This window comes from Equus przewalskii, chromosome 15, assembly GCF_037783145.1.
Source record: "Equus przewalskii isolate Varuska chromosome 15, EquPr2, whole genome shotgun sequence".
NCBI lineage: Eukaryota > Metazoa > Chordata > Mammalia > Perissodactyla > Equidae > Equus > Equus przewalskii.
Genome location: NC_091845.1, coordinates 34,634,652 through 34,654,640, shown reverse-complemented (window position 1 = coordinate 34,654,640; position 19,989 = coordinate 34,634,652). Strand labels below are relative to the sequence as shown.

General features: G+C 43.9%; 1 protein-coding gene and 1 long non-coding RNA gene across 5 annotated transcripts in view; one reads left to right on the top strand and one right to left on the bottom strand.

The window, feature by feature from the left end:
• Positions 1-19,989, top strand: part of CACNA2D3 (calcium voltage-gated channel auxiliary subunit alpha2delta 3) — an 832,052-nt gene that overhangs the window by 616,299 nt on the left and 195,764 nt on the right. For all 4 annotated transcript variants that reach the window (XR_011526928.1, XM_070574989.1, XM_070574988.1 and 1 more), the window contains 3 exons: positions 7,501-7,572; positions 8,878-8,958; positions 18,396-18,470. Coding sequence is in view for 3 of the 4 variants with exons in the window: in XM_070574989.1 (XP_070431090.1) it covers positions 7,501-7,572; positions 8,878-8,958; positions 18,396-18,470 (228 nt within the window). In the remaining variant the exon portion in view is untranslated. The remainder of the gene's footprint in view (positions 1-7,500; positions 7,573-8,877; positions 8,959-18,395; positions 18,471-19,989) is intronic.
• LOC139075932 (uncharacterized) lies at positions 7,210-14,134 on the bottom strand. The gene is made up of 2 exons (XR_011526930.1): positions 14,003-14,134; positions 7,210-12,837 (listed from the first exon to the last, which is right to left on the bottom strand). It is a non-coding gene; the product is annotated as an uncharacterized lncRNA (long non-coding RNA).

Sequence of the window (19,989 nt, the reverse complement as noted above, 5' to 3'; positions counted from 1 at the left end):
CTGAATAATAGGAGAGTAAACGTCACAGCCGGAGTCAGATAATGTTAACATTAGCCAAGCAGACAATACTGACGCTGTGCTCCCTTTTCAGGCACCAGTAGGATTTAGTTTCCATGTTTCAGCAGGTTTTCCTGTGGTCTTCCTCTGAAAACTGTCTCTCTCTCCACCAAGGGATGTGTCTCCAGAGAAAAGGTCCCTTTCTGCACATAGCCAGTATAAAAAGTTAAGCCAGATCATCGAGTATGGTCCTTACCGGTTTCTTTCTCTGATATCTCGGTCCAGGATTGAGGATGAGGGATGCTGTGGTGGTGGAAGGAGTGGGAGATTTGGGGAAGGGGGAATAGGCAGGCATTGAAAAGGAGTAAGTACAGAGGACTTCTTTGATCCAGGAATAGGAGCAAAGGTCCAGGGATTTTTTTCTCTGGAGGGTCTCTACACAGCAACATAGTTTGCTCATGTCCCTCTTCCAAGATCTGTGTCCCTGCTGTTCTCCCTGGTGCTCTCACCAGCTAATTTGTACAGAGTACTATTCTGATGACTTTCTGCTATCCAGCTCTTCCCTTGCCATGGAATGTGAAAACTGGAGGACATGAGTGCCATCTGTTCCCATCCTGTTCCCATTGCCCCTCATCATGTGCTACCCAGAGAATGGCCCTTGCGGATTCCCAGGTCATTTGTAAACTTAAGCTCATGGAGAGAGGAGAGTGTGCCAAGCTGGCTTCCCTTATGTTCGAGCTACATTTGAGAAAATGAATGTGAAAGAATCTCCCCTTTCCTGCACTCCCCCGTCACATTCTCAGATCCTGCACAGCTTAAAGAACCAGCGATTCTCTTTTCAAAACATTTCATCTCATATTTAAAAATGTACACAGCTGTGTTTTTCCATCTCTTAGTACTATTACTTTCCTGCCAAGGTAAAGATTACTGACAGAACTAACAGTTGATACAGCTTATCTTTGCTTCAACTGCCCCAGGAACTAAGTGGCATTGGCAACCATTTAAATACATTTTTATTGGTGAAGCCCATACTCAGGAAATGGCTCAGCTCCCAGGACCTTGTGCCTGCAATTCACCTGGACTGCCACTAGATGGTGACAGTGTCTTTTTGTGGAGTGCAAGTTAGCATTCATCTCAGGTGTTGGAAGACAGCAGAAATGCAGCTGTGTACTCACAAATTGTATCCACATCTATAAAATATTTGTGTATTATGTTATACATTTATATGATGTACTCTACTAACATAGTCAATATGTTGATCAATTTCAATAAGAAAAGCATATAATCATAAAAACAGCAAAGTATAGAGGAAACATGAAATTTGAGGAGAGATAGTGAGTTGGCCCTTGTTCTTGGATTAGAGCCAGTCTCTTCCCAAGCTCAGTTGCCTGTTTGGGCACAACCTTCTCTTTGAGCCCAAGCTTCCGTGGCTGAGCAGATCTGGCAGGAGGCTCTGCTAAAAACTACCTGACAGCCTTCAAGTGGGCTGCCAGGCATGCTACTCCTAACTTAAACGCTTTCTCAGGGCCAAGCCTCCTGCTTGCCTCCTATGTGTGGGCCTTGGCACTCACCTCCAGGGGCCTCCAGCTGCAGGAGAAGCAGAGGGTCCTGCGAGTCGCCCTGGCAAGCTTCCTCGTAAAGGAGATGTGAAGAAGGCAACATAACAGATGCTTCAAAAGTGGAGGCTACCCAGGCAGCACTGTGGCCACAACTGGTCCCATTCTACAGTGGCATGCTGGGGCACTGGCGAGGCCTGCGACCTGTCTCCCTTCCGGTCCTCTTTCCCTGGAGGGTCTTGCATCTCTCTCCCAGTGCAGCCTAAAGCAGACTCTGGTTCTGCAACTTCTCACTCAGGCTCTTTTTTCAAAGCAGCCAAATTTCTATTCGCTATGAAAGTTTTACACAAAATCCTAATGACAGTAGTTTTGTGTACCCTCATACAAAGTCATCATTTCCCCAAATTACTATGTATTGCCATTCAGTATTTGAGTACTTTGGGGGTACCATTTTCCCTTTGACCTTTCTGGCCTCAAAAGTGTCTCCTCTATATGGGTTATACATGGCCCTTGGGACTACCTCAGTGGGTATCTAGAGCTACCTAGGTCATTTACAGCCAATATTGGCACTTGTACAAGTCAGGACTCTTCTGTTGTAAGAGTCACAAATCCAATCCATGCTCATTTAGGCAAAGAGAAAAAACTTACTGCCTCAGGTAACATAATAATGGAGAAAAGCATGGGTGGAGTTTACCTTAGGGGTGGAGGCATCCAGGGAGTGGTACCCTCCCTCCCTGCCCCTCCTCATCGCTCCCTCTCCTTCCCCTTCTCCCCAATCACACACACACACACACACACACTCTCACACACACACACTCTCTCACACACACACACATACACACACACTCACACACACACATACACACACTCACACACACACATACACTCACACACACTCACACACACACACTCACACACACACTCACACACTCATCTCTCTTCTTTCTGGGTTGACTTTATTTTCTCAGTCGCTTCTCTGTGGGGAGGGGACATGGCTGTCAGGCTTATGTTCCTATAACCACACACAAAGGAGAGTAGAGAGTTTTTCCCATTAGCTCCAGCTAGGAAAGAAGAAAAATCCCCAGGTGGCCTATCTTGAATCATGTGCCTGATCAATAAATGTGTGTGTCATGTGTGTATGTGTGAAGTGCTGTAGTTGGCTCAGCCTGGGTTGAATGCCCAGCCACACCTGCAGGATGGGAGAGGTTAGCTGCCAAGAGAACCTTGTGGGTGGAAGGGGTGAAGAGGATTTCCCTCAAGGAAGGGGGTCCTATTTGCAAAGAAAGCTGCTGGGCAACTTTTAAAAAGCTCTCCCCTTGCATTGTTCCATTTATAAATATTCTTAAGTATAAAGCAAATGGATGAGACTGCTATGCAGCAGGGAACTTGTTCCTGGTGTTGTTAAACTGGCTTTCAGAAAGCATTCTGAATCTCTCCTATAAAACCTGACAGATATCAATAAACACTGGACCTTTTTACTTTAGTTTGGGCTAGTCCTGAAGAAGATAGCTCTGCTCACCTAATGAGGGCTGGTGTGCCCGCCCTGCCAGCTCTTCTCTCTCTGCCTCATGAGCTTTTCTGTCTCCCCTGCTGGACTTGGGGTCCAAGGGGGTAAGACCTATGTCTCATTCCTAGTTGTCTTCCTAACACATGGCGCAGAACTTGGCTCATAGCTGATGCTCAAGGAATGTTTATCAGGGGAATCAGTGAATAACAATGACTAGACCAACAGCAAAATTGATAGACCCCGAATTTAGTGCTGTCATCCTATGTGGGACCACACCCTAAAGCTGTCTGCATTGCCGGCTAGTCCATTGGTGGGAAACTAATCAAGCATTGAGAACAGAGGCCTGGCATTGCTGCATGTACCTCGCACATGGATCCAAATGCATATTCACATGAGCCCACATGCATGATTAACTTGGGAAGCTGACAGGAAGCAGTCAATCTGTTGAGCAAGTTTGTGTTTTATAAACCAGATGTTCAGTATTATTATTCATCATTTCCTTTGATACCAGAACAGTCTCCATTATGTAGCATAGGAAATGAAGGATATGGAATAATATACACTTATTATACAATAAAGCACCACAACCAAGCGTTTCAGAGGCCTGTTCAAAGCCTGGGCAAGTGTAATTGAATGGCAGTTCATTTTAGGATTCCCACTTGGACTTAAGTTAATGGGATTTTGCCCAGATGGACCATGGTGACCCCCCTCTCCCATTCCTACCCTTTGGAAAATGAATGTTGACTCTACGTCTGCGTTTTTCTTGGAAGCCACGTGTATGAATCATAAGCAGCATTCTTGCCTCAGCAGCCGCTACAGGTTAGGGGGCCATGGAAAAGCAGGGACCCCCTTGTGTGTGGGGACAGAGGGTGTCTGGCCGTGGTTGGCTGCATAACTTCTGCTTGGTGGTCTGGAAGAAAACTTCTGCCACTGGCTGCTATTTCCTATGGCAGGAGTACAAAATGCCTTTCAATCATAAAGTGCTTACAGTGCAAATTAACTTTCAAATTGATGTTCCTTCTCCATGAAATGTTTAAGATTCACAGCACCCAGACCTGTGGATACTAGGAAACATAGAGCTGCTTGGTGCAGAAGAGCATCTTAATGTTGTCCAAGTGATATTTCCGGGGTCTTGCCAGCCCTCATGGCCATACTGATGAGCTGGTGTACATTAGGAAGGCTACAGGTGAGGGTTCTGGCCAAGTCAGTCCAAATCTGGAAGAGAACTGCCACTAGGAGAGGGGTGTGTAAGCTCATAGCATAGTGCCCTGACAGAGCTCACCATTTTTCCTTTGTTTACTGGCGGCTGGTTACAAATGAGTGGTTTCAGTACAAATGCAATATTATGGGGATTTTTTTTTTAAGTAATGATGCAGTAATTACATTTGGAATTAGCCCCTGAGTGAAGTTGATACTATATTCTGGCTTAACATTTGGAAGTTAGTTTCCTATGATCTTGTGTTTGTGCCAGGATAATTACCAGTGATTTATAACTAATTTTTACTGGTTGCAGGAAAAAAACTTCATTTCTCATTATTGTCAATGGTATGTTTTTATTTCATCCATGATACATGTTGGCATTGCTTGAAATTTTGATTTGACTTGCAAAGTGGAAGTTGCCCAGGGTTATGGATCAGCTCACATCAGTTTTCTGTATAGCATTAAGGATTAATCAAGTAGTCAGAATATGGGAAGAGTTCTGGTTCTAAGATGTTCACCATGGGTTGGTTCTGCTTGTGGAAATGGCCTTGCATGCCCCCAATGGTGGCCATAGTATACTTTAAATATTTTTAGTAAGATGTTGGAACTACGTTTCCATAAACTGTTATATGTTGGTTAACTTGGTTCCTGGCAACAATAACTGCCAACTTCATTTCATAGTTAATATTATTTGGTTATTAATATTATGATAAAGTAAGTTTGTTTACTGACTCTAATACCCAAATTAGACTGCCCCAAATAATGTATGTGATTATCATGTGTATAAGTCAGGGCTCTTTAGAAAAAAGAACCATAGGAGACAAATATAGATATAGATATATAGATACAAACACATAGGATAGAGATATATATTTGAAGAGAGAGATTTAAGTAATTGCCTCACACAATTGTGAGGGCTTGTAAGTCTGAAATCTGTAAGGTAGGTTGCAGGTTGGAAATTCCAGCAAGAGTTGATGTTACAGTCCTGAGACCAAAGGCAGTCTGAAAACAGAATTCCTTTTTCCTTGGGGATCTGTTTTTTCCCTTAAGGTCTTCAACTGATTGGATGAGGCCCACCCCCTTATGGAGGGTAATCTGCTTTATCAAAGTCTACTGATTAAATGTTAATCACAACTAAAAAATGCCTTCACAGCAACATCTTGACTGGTGTTTGATCAAACAACTTGGCATCTTGGCCTGGCCAAGCTGACACATAAAATTAACCATCGCACCATGAATTCCCAGTCCTTGAGGGACCATGAGATTCTTGCCTCGTCTTACTTGTCATGGAGGGGATATAGCATCATCTTGATATAGATGTAAAACTAGGGGCTGGCCCGGTGGCACAGCAGTTAAGCTCGCACATTCTGCTTCAGCGGCCCAGGGTTCGCCGGTTCAGATCCCTGGTGTGGACATGGCACTGCTGGGTGAGCTATGCTGTGGCAGGCATCCCACATAAAAAAAAAAAGTAGAGGAAGATAGGCATGGATGTTAGCTCAGGGCCAGTCTTCCTCAGCAAAAAGAGGAGGATTGGCAGCAAATGTTAGCTCAGGGCTAATCTTCCTCAAAAAAACAAACAACAAAAGCTAATAAAAACATGGCCGCCTTGATGCCTGTTAGGAGTTACTCCCAAAATCTGTGAACTTCTCTTTAAGTACCATGATTATTGATGGATATGAAGTGGAAAGGATTGCCCTATAACAATGCTTCTTGAATTTTAATATGCATGCTAATTATTAAAATAAAGATTCAGAGGGTCTGGAGTGTGGGGCTTGGGATTATGCATTTCTGATGCACTCAGGGCTGCAGGTGCTGCTGTTCTGTGTACCACATTACCAGGAGTCATGCCCTAGAGCTTGAAGAATCCATTGGAAGAAAAGATTGGTGGAAGATGGACTGTCTTTAATGACTTTTTACTCAAGAGGCAAGCCAGTCCATGGGGGCTTCAAAGATTTAGATTTTAGGATCTTCTCTTTATAATACCTTTTCCCAAGAAGACTGAGGGAGCAGTACTTGATTTTTCTATGGAAATAAAGTAGTGCCAAAACATCAGAAAACACTCTAGACTGAAGATAGTGGATTCTCATCACAGATTGCTTCATTTGAGACTTGAATGGGCAATGAAACCAGGAAGTATCCCTCTCCCACTAGACTTGCCAGGCCAATTTTGGTGTCTATCAGCAGTGCCACATGCCTTGATCTCATTTTGGATGCTGCTATGGTCTAGCTGTGTGACTCACAAGGCAGGGAGAGGAAACTAACATCCTTTGAGCATCTTCATATGCCAGGTGCCATACTAGGCAGTTTCACATTCTATCTTCATGGCAACAATGCTGGGGAAAAATTGGCATTGTTTTATATGAGGATATGAAGGCTTAGCTTATGCAGTTAATAAAGATTCAAAGCTGAGAATTAGAACCAGATTTGTCTCAAACTAAAGCCCACTGTGGTCTAGGACTCTGTTTCCCCATTCATTATTGGGGCAGAGAAGGGGTTCCTGCTGTCTCCCAACACTGTGCGAAAAGCAAATGTGATGGAGGGTCTCGGTGCATCTCTATGCAAGTCAAAGGGTTACAGAAGAGTACCACGTGCCATACTTCAAGGTCGTTCTTCCAGGAGACATGTTTAGCTTCTTAGCGGTGATTTTAGGGATCAGATGCCGAGTTATTTTTTTTATTTTGTTTTTGTTTTGTTTGTTTTCCATCTGGGACTGGCATGCAGAGATCTGTAGAGGTCCAAAAAGGCCTTGACTCAGCTACCTTGGGGAGAATAAGTGCTTCCAGATTCCATTGTTTCCAGCAAGGCAATTCATAAAACCCCTTACACTCATGCTTTCTGATCTTCAATTTTCAGATTAAGGAGAAGCATTAATATTGCACATATTGAACATAAATGTCTGCAAAGTAAAATAGTAAAATCAATCTGCGGTAATAAAATAAAACGAATCACTAAGATCCAAACAAGGCTTTATTTGAACCAAAATGGCTGAATGCGGTGAACAGATCAGCTGGCATGACTGATGGTGGCCGACTTTGTTTCTCCTGCCTGGGGCTGGGATCCTCATCTGCTAATCAAGAGGGAGGGACATTGCCCTCCGTCCTAGGCTAAAGGCTTGAGTGGGCACTGGTCCATTCCCAATGGCCCCTGGTCAGGAAAGGATGAGACGGTCAAGGGGGATGGCCTCCAGCACTGTGGTTTCTAGATCATTCTCAGGTAACTGGCCTTTCTCTCTCTATCCAGCTTGCTGATGATCAGGGCCTTGTCCTCATGACCACGGTCGCCATGCCCGTGTTTAGTAAGCAGAATGAAACCGTGAGTACAGTGGCTGTGCCTCCTGCTTGATGACAGGAACACTGTTTTCTCAGACCCCCTCTGACTCAAGCTCTAGTGACCTTTATTGATTTATTTGCTTATTCTAAGGATAGGGGGCATGTAATTTTTCCTCACTTTTAATCCTGCTGTCAGAATGATGAAATCAAGAATAGATGAGAGGAATTCAAGCCAGTATCATTTTATAGTATGCAACACTTTTCCAAAATTGAAGTGTTAATTGAGCAAAGGGAGGAAAACTGCAGAAAGAATTCTTGATTGTGGTGGGATGTCCTTTCTCTTATTTATAGTTACCAGCCTTGTATTAGTTTCCTCTGGCTGTAGTAAACAAAGTGCCACAGATGAGGTGGCTTGAAATAATAGAAATTTATTCTCACAGTTCCAGACACTAGAAGTCCAAAATCAAGGCATCGGCAGGTCCATGCTTCCCCTGAAGGCTCTGGGAAGAATCCTTCCTTGCCTCTTCCAGTGGCCCCAGACGTTCCTTGGTTTGTGATAGGGTAACTCCAATCTCTCCCTCAGTTTTCACATGGCCTTCTTCTCTCACGTGTCTGTCTGTCTTCTCCTTGTCTTATAAAGACACCAGCCATTGGATATAAGGCCCATCCTAAATCCAAGATGATTTCACCTTGAGATCCTCAACGTATTACATCTGCAAAGACCTTATTTCCAAATAGGGTCACAGTCTGAGGTTCTGGGTGCCCTTGAATTTGAGGGAGACAATGGACAGTAGCAATGTGTATCTTCTTCTGGAAAGCATTTCTGACATGAAACTTCTGGAAAGTTGCAGCACATCACGTTGACCCCGGAAAAGTGGGACACCAGAAGCCTATTCCTTCACCTTCATCCTTGGTTCCAACTTGCTGCTATAAATGTTAGGGTTTCATGTCTTTCTCTGGCTATTCAGTCTCTCTCTCCCCCAGGCACCAGATGGCAGTGTAAATTGAGAAAGTGGTTAACATGCCAAGTCTTTCCTGTAGAAAGCTTCCATGAGAGAAACTGATTAATGATCACAGTCGTTAGCTTCTTCACATCAATTCTTGATTCTCAGGAGAGAAGGATTGTTTGGCCTCAGAAGCTACCCTTCTTGTCATCAGTATTTTGGGGCGGGGGTGGGGGGTGGGTAGAAGAGTGTCCCTCTTGGAGATCTGGGTTAATCTTCAATCTCTATCTGCTTGGAGAAGGCACCAGACAGTGATCTACGGTGTGTGGCTTCTCACGAGGTTCTATTTCTTCTACCAAATTAACTTACTATTGTTGCTCTTGTTTAATGTTTGTTTTCAACAGAGATCAAAAGGCATTCTTCTGGGCGTGGTTGGCACAGATGTCCCAGTGAAAGAACTTCTGAAGACCATTCCCAAATACAAGGTAACATGTCTCCTGACTAATAGCCAAGGGCCAAATGTCCAAGATAATTTCACAGCCTCCCACAGTGACGATGAAAACAGGAAGTAAAGAGGCTCGTCTCCTCTCTTTCTGTTGGTAGAAAAGTAATAGTCCGTGCAGGTCTAAGTAGGTCTGTGCATCCTACCCAGGTTTGTGTGGGCCCGTGGAAGTCTACACACATCTAGGTGGGTCTACATAGGTAATGTCTCTGATGGTCTTCTAAGCCAGTTCTAACTCACCCAGTTGAGAACCCTCTAAAATCTGTTACTTCTTAACAGGAACCCAATGAGGCACAAAGAAAAATGGTCTCTGACTCTATTAAATGGGTATTTTCTCTATCTTGGAAGGTGCCAGGGTACAAATTAATATTCCTTTCCTAATGCTAAATTAAAATCCATGGCACTGAGAGAATTGTAAGTTTTGTTTTTTTAAGTCTTGGGGTAATTGATGGGTAGAGTAGGTAATTTTAGAAGAAAGAAGATAGAGCAGGCCTTAATAGGCCACTGCTTTGGGAGTTTAGAACAACATAAGGGGCATTGTAAGGTATGGCTCCTTGGAAAAGGAACATGAGATTGAAAGGATTCAGAAAGGAGGGTGGAAATGCTAGAACCCAGCTCTGCATGTGAGGCCAGCTTTGCAAAAGGGAGAGAGAGAGGTCATGCTTTCCCCTCTATCTGGCTCACACTGTATTCCTAGCACTCTGCTCCCAGCACTACTCCTTCAATTTATTTAGTTCTCCTATATTTGGGGACAGAGAAACTGTCATGGGCCATCCCAGTGCCACCCACAGCTAGGCCTAACCCTGTTTCCATGAGAACAAGCATCCCAAGTTCCACGTGACTTCCCTGTGGTCTGTCTGGGGCCAGGCGGGCATAACATGAGCACCAGCCCGAAGCTGACAGACCACAGTGCTGCCTGGGCTGCTTGCAGAGGGATGGCAAGTAGCTCCGAAGGTGATGTGGTGGCAGTAGCCATTTTGGCATCCATAGGGATGACATTAATTGGTATTTATGTTCTCTGGCTGCTTGAGATCTGCTGATGTGGTAAATAAGTACTTTAATGAAATCAGAGCAACAGACATACCAGGAGCCTGGTTTCCACCAAAGTCAGGTTTCCTACTCCCCTTCCTTCTGAGCAGTGTTGTCCACGTCAGCCTTTTGCTTACCACCCTCATAATGCATTGCCTTGTCCTTATGCCACCTGCACAGTTACCGAACAGGTCTGTTTAAATTTAAATTGACTTGCTATTTTTCTTCATCATCTCCTCTGACCTCGGCCTGAACAGTCACATGTGAAATGATAAGTTGAGATGTGATCATTATATTTTTCTGATACACGGGTTAGCCGGAGGAGTGACATGATCAGGTTCTACTTTTAGAAAGATGGCCCAGAGAGTGCTTGAACCCATGCAGAAAACTCTCACCTGTTCCCTAGTGGGGATCCTCATAAAGCAAATGAAAAGGTGGGGAGACAGTCCCCTTAAGCCCTGTCACAGCCGTGCAGAACTGCCCCAGAGCCGTTGCAATGTGTGTGTTGAGCACGGGAGTGCGGGAGGGTGGAAAGCAGCCCCTGCTCCCTGATAAGAGGGGTTCAATGGACCAACGTGTTGCCCCTGACTGCACAAGGGTTGAAATTACACCCATCCCCTCTTCCTCCAGCACCGAGCAGACTGGCTCTCCCATCTCCATTTTGGGCCCGCTCGTAGATTGACGAGGACTCCCTCTGTCCCCATCTGGAGGGAGTCCAGGAATCTGAGATTGTTGGCGGGCTGGCAGGGCCCCGTTCCTTGCCACCTCCTTCCCTCATGTGCTGAGCCTGATTCATCACAGTTGCGAGAAGCCCATGGGCCTTCCTGGGCCTCAGCAGGAGAAAGGCAGTGGTTAGTGCTCTGGAGGCAGACACACCTGGGGTCCAGGCTCCATCCTGAGGAGCTGGGTGTGGACAAGTCCCTCAAATCCTTAGTTCCCTTTCTGCCCAGTGGTGATAACAATAGAACCGGTTTATAGATTTAATGAAGTGTTGACCCTTATCATTAATTGGGAGCAATGGTAATGCACTGGTCAAGAGGACAAGTGTGACCCGTGGCCTCCTGGTACCTACAGTCCTCTTCCACAGGGGATGCTGCCTGCATAGAGCTGTTGACAGCTTTCCCATGCCAGGTTCAGGCACCTGTGGGCTTCCCGTCCTCTGAACCTTTGCTAACCTAGAATGCCTAACAGAACGATGGGCTGACTGAATGACTGACCAGGCAACCACACGCTGGGACCCTCTACCACCTTTAAAAATGGGGTTTTTCAAGAGTTTTGAAAGACATGGGGAAAGGCTTATGATACAAGGATATGTGCATTAGGCAGTATTCTTAAGTTTGACGACAAGGACAGGCCCATCTTTTGACAAGCGGTTGGGATAAGAGCAAGGGAATGGATCAGCCATTCCCCAGGCAAACTCTTATCCATGCCAGTCACTGAACGGACAGCTGTAGCCAAAATGATCAGGTCACTCCTAGAGGGTTGGATACAAAATGAGAGGTGCAGAAAACAGCTGTTTGAAAAGCATCATTCTGTGGTACAAGACAGGGTGCCTCACGGTGTAATATTAACAGATGACGTTGGCCGAGTACTCAGGCACTGTGCACAGTGGGTTACCCACATCATGTTACCAAACCCTCCTCAGATAAATGCAGTGCTGCTGTATCCATTCTGCTCATAGGAGACTCAGTTTCACAGGGCTCAGGGCCACATAAGGAGGAAGTGGTGAAGGCAATTTGAGCCAGGTCCATGTAACTCCTAGGCTTAGGTGCTTAGGACAGATCTCAGCTGTGCCCATACTATGCATGACGTGGTACCCTGTTCATGCACCATCTGTACCATTAACTACTTAATACTTCATTTGTAAATCAACTCAGACCTTTCTTCACTTAACTACATTTTTACAGGAAACACCATCACTATTTAAAAAGAAAAGCCAGTGTCATTTGCCATTATGGAAGATAATTGTAAAAAGAAACTCATAAAAACAAAATAATAGTACTAAATGATTACTTGATAATCTAAGGTTCTGAACTTAAGGTCTGTTCTCACTCTCTTTTTTTTTAAGGTAGTATTAAAGGCAAGTGTTAAGGAAACTTTCTTTTTGATGTAATTGGAAGGATGAAAGGAGTTTTTTTTTTTTTAAAAGATTGGCACCTGAGCTAACAACTGTTGCCAATCTTTTTTTTTTTTTCCTTCTGCTTTTTCTCCCCAAATCCCCCCAGTACATGGTTGTATATTTTAGTTGTGGATCCTTCTAGTTGTAGCATGTGGGATGCTGTCTCAGCATGGCCTGATGTGTGGCACCATGTCCGCGCCCAGGATCCGAACCTGTGAGACCCTGGGCCGCCGAGGTGGAGCACGCGAACTTAACCACTCAACCATGGGGCCGGCCCCTGAAAGGAGTTTTAAAGGAGCTGACTCTCACTAGTGCTTCTGGCTAATAAGTTTAATGCCAGGCCCATATGCCACCTAAAATTGTCTTCCTCTACACTCTGTTTTTCCTAAGAAAGCCAAACAGTCCATGGGAAGATGATGGGGGCTGAGGAGTGAGGGTCATGAAGGATTGTTCAGTCTGGGGTGGTGGGTACCCCTGCCTTCTGGGGCTCCCCTCAACCCTGGATTAGCATCATCACTGCCATCCATAAGCCCCTGCTGCACCTCCACCTGTCGGCCCAGGCTTCTCAGAGACCCCTGAGGGTTTGGCTCTTCCCAGCACTTCCTGTCTGGTCCTTAGTACCTGCTCTACCGGTGGAAAAGGAAACTTCTTCAACAAGCCCGGATGTCTGTTTCCATATGCTGATGCCTTTAGGTGATCCAGTTAGAAAGCCACCTGCACAACAAAAGGAAATGAACTTTGAGCTAAAATCAGGTGTCCAGGCTCAGAAAAGGTGGCCTCCTTAGCAAAAGAACTCTCCTATTCTGGTTTATTGAGATGACAAAGGCCCTTCTCCCTCCTGCCACCCTGGGGCCCTGATGACCAGCTTCATCCACCACCAAAGGCTTTTACAGTTGGAGTTAAGTGTCCAGAGGCATGAGAAGACTTCTGGTTGATCCCGCCTTTTTTAAATTTTTTGAGAAATCTCTGTATTGTTTTCCCTACTGGCTGCACCATACTGGCAGCAGTGCTGGAAACTGTGTAGCTGCCCAGGGACTGAAAGTCAAGGGGATGAGGAAGGAATTCAAGGCCCTAAAGACAGTGGACTATACTTGTATTCAAATCCCCAGACCTAGACGCCCAGAATTGCTGGCACACTCTTTAAGGAAGAACCTTCCACATTTAGAGAATGCTTCCAAACAATTCTTAAGCCTCTTATTTCATATGAAAAGATGTAGAAACCCAGGACAGGGCCACTTTTTGATATATGCCCAGTAAATCAGGAAAGTATGAACATAATGTGGAACTGATAGCAATTACCCTGTGAGTCTGTTTCTCAAAGATTCTGCTACCAGGCAATGTGCTAAGCTCTTTATAGTATTATCTCACTTAATAATAGGTAGACACTGCTATTATGCCCATTTTACAGCTAAAGAAACTGAGGCACAGAAAGTTTAAATATCTCACCAAGCCTCACAATTAGCAAGCCATGATTTTAGCTGCTATTACCCCAAAGCCATTAGGAAAATAAGTGACAATAATAACAGTAATAGTTAAAATATTAGGAATAATAGTAATATTAAAATAAAATGAAACAAAAATCACTTATTGAACTTTTTACTGTGAGTTTGGTAAAAGCGTTTTATACGTACTATTCCCATTGAACCCTGATTATGCTTCCAGGAAGTGGGCACCTCTTGGCCCAGTTTTAGTTAAGGATACTTGAAATAATTTTCTCAACATAAGTCAGCTAGTAAAAGATGAATGAAACAAAGTGTAACAAGCGAATAGAGAAAGATCAGCTACAGAAAATGAACCATCAGTGCCTGAAATATAGGCACTTCTGTTTTACGTTTTCCCGAGAGTCAGGTTGGGAACCGGAGACACAGGTATGACATACCTTAACCTCAGTCATCCCTCCTCTGGTGCCCACACAGAGCCTTGGGAAGAGGTGTGCCGTCAGCCAGGGCCGGCCATGGCCGGACGAGCCTTTCTGGTTCAGGAGGGGAGCACGCCAGGGAGCAGAGTGTGGCTCAGACCTTTCCCTCCTGATTAACACCTTGTAAAGATGAGTCAGCTCTTGGCTCTTGGGGTTTTCCCAGAAGATAGAATTCTTTCTTTTCCCTTAGCTTCATAGATTTTCCCACAAGCAATCAGACTTCCTGTAATTTTTATTAAGAATTCCAGACACCCCAGCAATAATTTCCAGACACCACAGCCTCTGTTTAACGTAACGAGCCATTTTATAATTAGGTTCACTTCATTAGCCCAAAGTCTCTACGCTTGGAAGGGAAGCGCCTCCTTCCCTTCCCTGTTAGACCTCGAGGCTCCTGGCCTCCCGGAGAGCCTGATTCAGGAGGAGGGCCCCTTTGGCAGCCCCAAGTGCTAGGAGGCCTCGTGTCTGCTCTGTTCTCTGTTACTCCACGGCACTGCACATTAGAATGGACAGGAAGACTGGCTCTATTTCGGATGAAACAAAAATTAGAGATTTCATCAGTATATTGATTTGTGGCCAAAACCAAATGTTGGACATTGTCATAGTATAAGCTTTGGGTTTTCTGAGAGATTCATCCACTGAACGTGTTTTGAGATTTGCCCAGAGTTTCTCTTCTTACATCTACATTGGGTTGTATCCGTATGCCACCAGCAACCAACAGCACATTCTGATGTTACTTTCTCAGACTGTTCTCCTGGGAAGGATTTTAGCCAGACAGTTCCGGAATGTGGGGAAGACTTTCTCTGGCACAGCCTTGAGAAGGACTAACTAGGCACCTGCCATAGCAAACCAGCTTCTCCTTTTCAGCTCATTTCTTATATTTACTTTAGTTCAGACTTTAAAGATGAACTAGATAATATTTGGGTAAAGTGATAAATGTCTTAAATATACACAAAGCTTTACTGGAGCACCTGCCATGTGCTGACATGATGCTAGGGACTACACAGGTCAAAGATGAGCGAGTTGGTTCCTTCCGCACGAAGAATACAATCTGATGGGAGAGGTACTGCCTTATCTAGAATGAGGCAGAGGAAGGAAAGAGAAGCAGCTGCAGTTGAGATGCAGGAAAGAAGGTATAGCATTTTCATGCATTAGGGCAAAAGTGGTCATGGAAAAATTCTCAGGGTTTTATGGAAATCTGCAATGGAAAGGAGGGAGCAACGGGGAGAGTCAGGACAGACTTTTTGTAGGAGGCGATCCTGAGGCTGAGCTTACAGCATGAGTGAGAATTAGCCAAGGGGAGATGGGAAGGGTGGTGCTCTCGGCAACTGGCACTCGGTGAGTAAAGGTCTGGTGGGAAGAGAAAACTGAAGTGGAGTTGTTGTGGCTGCCATGTGCCCTGAAAGGCAGTGAGTGAAAGTAGGTGGGGCTGAGTACTTAGGTACTGGGGCCAGCCCCCAGAGAGACCTAATGGACAGGACCATGGATTTTATCTTACACATGAAAGAGGCCTTTAGTGGGTTTTACACAGGAGAGCAGCAGGGTCAGCGTTACCTTTGACTTTGATCAATCTGGAGGATGACTTTGTTAGGGCCAAGCTTTGAGGCAGGAAGAGCAGTTAGGACCATTGTGGAACTCTGTTCCATTAAATCTCCATGGATGGTAGAGTGGGGAAGCAGAGTTTAATCTGAGTAATTTGTGGAAGAAAAATTAGTGAATACTTGGCTCAAGAAGTTGAGGATGAAAGAGAGAAAGAAGTCTAAGGATGATGCTCTAGTTTCTAACTTAGGAGTCTGGGTGGGTGGTAGTGGCACTGATGGAGAGAGAGAAGAATGGGAAGAGCAGCCCTAAGTTGAGGTGCCATGTTGGGCTGGGTGAATCTGAGGCACCTGAGGGAAGTCCAAATAGAGGGACCGACACACACTTGGGGACTTGGATTAGCCACTGAGGGGAGAGGCCAAAGCTGGAGCACAGATCTGGAGATGAGCAGCACCCAGGCAGTTGCTGATACTTTTGAGGAAGAGAGAGTAAGATAGACAAGGGGCAGGAGGGATATAAACTCAGGGAAACGAGTGCTTGAGGGTAGGTGGAGGATGAGGATACTATGAAAAGGAGGAAACCCTGGAGTATGGGGCCTGGAAGCTGAGGGAGTAGAGTGTCAAGGAGGAGGGGGAAGTCAGCTAATACAGGCAGGAGGATTCGAGAGAGACCTCTCCAAGGGTTTGGCAGTTAGGAGGCCACAGGCAATTGCAGAGAAAGGAGTTCTGATGGCATCTAGGTGGGGGGGTGATATGGCCACGGCAGATTCTGGTAGGCTGAGGCATAGATGGGCAACAAGGAAGCAGAGATTGCAGTTGAACAATGAGTGGAGGACCCTGAGTGGGAAGGTCAGCTCAGCCTCTGCATGCCAGAGGAGGAAGCAAAGTTTGGGTTAGCTTTGTAGGATCTGTGCTCAAGTCAGTTTCTTTGATTGTTTCCCCGCTTCCTGCTTTTCCTCTTTCTCCTTTCCCTACTCCTCTTCCCTCCATCCCCATCGCCATATATTTTTAACCACATAGTATAACCTTGGCCATCATGGAACTTATATTCTGGTGGGGAGGCAAGCATTAAATAACAAAGCCTTGACTGATGCCTTGATTATTTATAATCAATCTCACAAATAATTGATTATTATCATTTTGATAAGTGCTGTACCAGAAAAGTAGAGGGCATTAAGGGAGCATAACCAGGGAGCTCTATCTTCTTTTGAGCATTACTTCCTGCAAGCAAACCAAGAACAGAAGTAATGTGTATTAGAAGGCACTGAATATATTAGCTGACTATAAAATATCATTTGTTTGGTCTAATTTTGAGTTCGAATTTCCAGTCAAATACCACTTTTGCCTTTAATGGAAAAAGTGAAACTTTCTAAGTCCTTTTTGACCCCTCCAGTCCGTATTAAACTGGGACATAATAATGATAATTAATGCAGTGTTGACTGTGTCTGACATTTTTCCAAGGGACAAGATGAAAGAGACGATATTCATCTCAAAGGATAGGAAATCTCTGGTTTATCTTTCACAGCATAATGAAATATACTTTTATCATTAGAGTCAAGTAGAATCTTATTAAGACTTGCCGTGCAAGGTAACTCCAGGAGAAAATGTCTGTTGCCCTTGACTACCACGTGCATATTTGCTTTATGTAATGCAAGGAAACTTTTAATTGCCGGTGTTAAATTCTCTGAAGTTAATTTCACATCACCTTGACGTTAAGCTAACAAGCAGACGGGGTCATTCTTGGTTTGTAAATTCTGTTGTCTGGATCATTTAATAGTATCATATTCAAGAACATGAGCGGCAGACAATTTTAAAGAAAAGTAGCAGTGAGAGCTCAGAACTGTGAAATAACTCATCGGAAAAAAAAAGAGGATTTTTTTTCTTCTCCCCTTTCACTGCTCTGGCAAAAGTGGGTTACATTTTCTTTCTTCAGAGAGAGAGATCAGTATGGGTTTTATGCCAGAGGCCATTTAATACATGAATGATTTGTAGGTAAATTTATTGTAGCCAATGGGTGCAGTCAACTGTGTAATAGAAATATTGTCAAAAAGCCGGGATTATTATTTAAATAAGTGCAGTGTTAAATTTGATTACATACTTTTTAAAGCTAATAAAACATTTCATTGCTCTCAAACTATTTCCCATAGTCCCATTTAGTCAGAAAACATAAATTAAGTGAGGCCCTGCATAGAAAATTACCCAGGCTTTGTGTCGATGGAAGCATGCATGGAAAAGCTTGGCAGCCTCACAATTTAAAGACGAAAGAATATAAAAGGGGTTGGCAGGCTCCTATATGGGCTGGTGGGGACACTTTCATCCTTGAAGAATTATGGAAAATGACTGCCTAGGAGAGCGCATGCTTGAGATGGCCCCTATGGGTGTAGAATTGTAGGCAGCCTAGATGTGAGTCCAAGTGAGGCCCCCCCTTTCTTTATCACAGAGAGAGAAGACACCCAGGTGGATAAAATCCTGTTCGCTTGGACTTAGACTCTTTCCAGAAACATTGGCCACTTTCTTTTTTTTTTTTTAAATGTAATTGTTTTCATTTAAAATAAATCAGAGTAAGGCCTTTGGATGCCAACGTGGGGATGTGACATTTTAAATTGTGCTATTTGCTGAGCTTATCCTGTGACAGGTCTTCATTTCCAACCAAATGTCAAGGATCAGCGTCTTGCATTCATTTTAATGAAATATTGTGCTGATAAGGGTTATGAATGCCAAGTTTAAGCTGTAAATTACTAAATGTCGGGCTGCTTTATGCTTCGTGAGTTCACTAGGGAGCAAGCTAATGAAGGTTTCTTTCTCACTTCTTCCTACAGTTAGGGATTCACGGTTATGCCTTTGCAATCACAAATAATGGATATATCCTGACGCATCCAGAACTCAGACCACTGGTAAGAGAAGTACTTAGTTCTGTGTTTCTCCTTTTATGATTTTAAAAGATTTTCTTTAGTTCCACAGTGATGACGCTTTACAGCAGTTTTCACTTTAAAAGCTCAATTCGTAGTATTTTCTACTAAAGCTTGTTTTAATAGTTTATAACTAGTATTTTGACTTACGATATATAAATAATGTAGGATAAATGTATTTACTATCATGCTTTTATATATAAATCCATATATATCTATATGCGTTTATTTCACATCTGCCAATATATGGAAAAAGTTTTTACTCTAGACAGCTTGAAACACATCATAATGGGTACCTTTATGTAACAAATAGTCTCTCACACTCCAACCTGAGACCCCCTTATTTCAAGTTACATTTGATAGAACCTATTAGTCACAGGATCCCTGGAAATTCATTACGGTGGGATTTGCCCCCAAATTGCATTGCCTAAGCCAGTGCCTCCTGCGTCGAAGGTATTCAACAATACCTTTTTTGTTTAACTGGAACAATTGAGATTTTCTCTATTTCCTACTTAAGCCATATCCAGTAGCATTGTTTGGTGACCTGACGTGTAAACCATTTTTGTCTAGCATCGTTTTCACTTTCTCTGAAGTGAGTGGGGTTGGGCCAAGTCCAGGAGAGCCCAGGGTATCATTGTCTACCCTGATCCCTGGGGAGAAGCTGCCTGGAGCATTGTGTTAAGGAGGATTCTGAGGGCAGCCAGGCTTGTTGGATAGGAGGCCCTGGTCCATTGGTAGTGTCTTCTGTGGACTCTGGAGGAGCATTGGGAGTGAGGGCCATGCATTTGCTATTCCTGGACTAGTCACAATCTGTTGAGAGAAGGACTCCCTTTGGGTTTGTGTGTGTTTAGCTAATTCTAAAGAAGATACAAAAGTATAAATAGTAATAGAGTAATGTTTGCCTTTGAAAGTTAAGAAAGTGTAGGTCATTTCCTATGGCAATCTAGACACATAGACACATTTTCACATGTACGCATCCACCCACCCCCCGTGTCTTTTTCCCTTTCATCAAAATTTAAAAAATGGTGGCGCTGCCTGCTATAGAAAGTTTATTGGTGAAGCATTGTGGGGACCAGTTTGCTTCTTGCTTGAATCATTGTTTAGGAAAAGTTCCGGTTTGAGCTTCATCACCATCCTACTTGCTGTAATCACCTTGGTATTAAGGGAGTCATGGCTGCATCATGTGGATCCCACATGCAGGCTTTAAGATGGTACTTACGGTAATGTTTGATTTCGAAAACCTTTTTATCAGAAAAATATTGAGTTAACTGATTAGCTAATTGCAAATGTAACTCAGAATTACTGAAAAATCTGATTGAAAAGTCTACTAACTTTTTAAGGATATTTATATCTAAAAACATTTAAGTCTAAAAAGCTTAGTGCATTACCCATTTTCAATCTGCCCGGTTGGGGGTGGTGGGAGTTACGTGTTTGGTGTGGCCGAGGGTGAGTTCCCAGTGCTTATTTATTCCAAGTTGGAGTGGAACAGAGTAAATGAAACAAT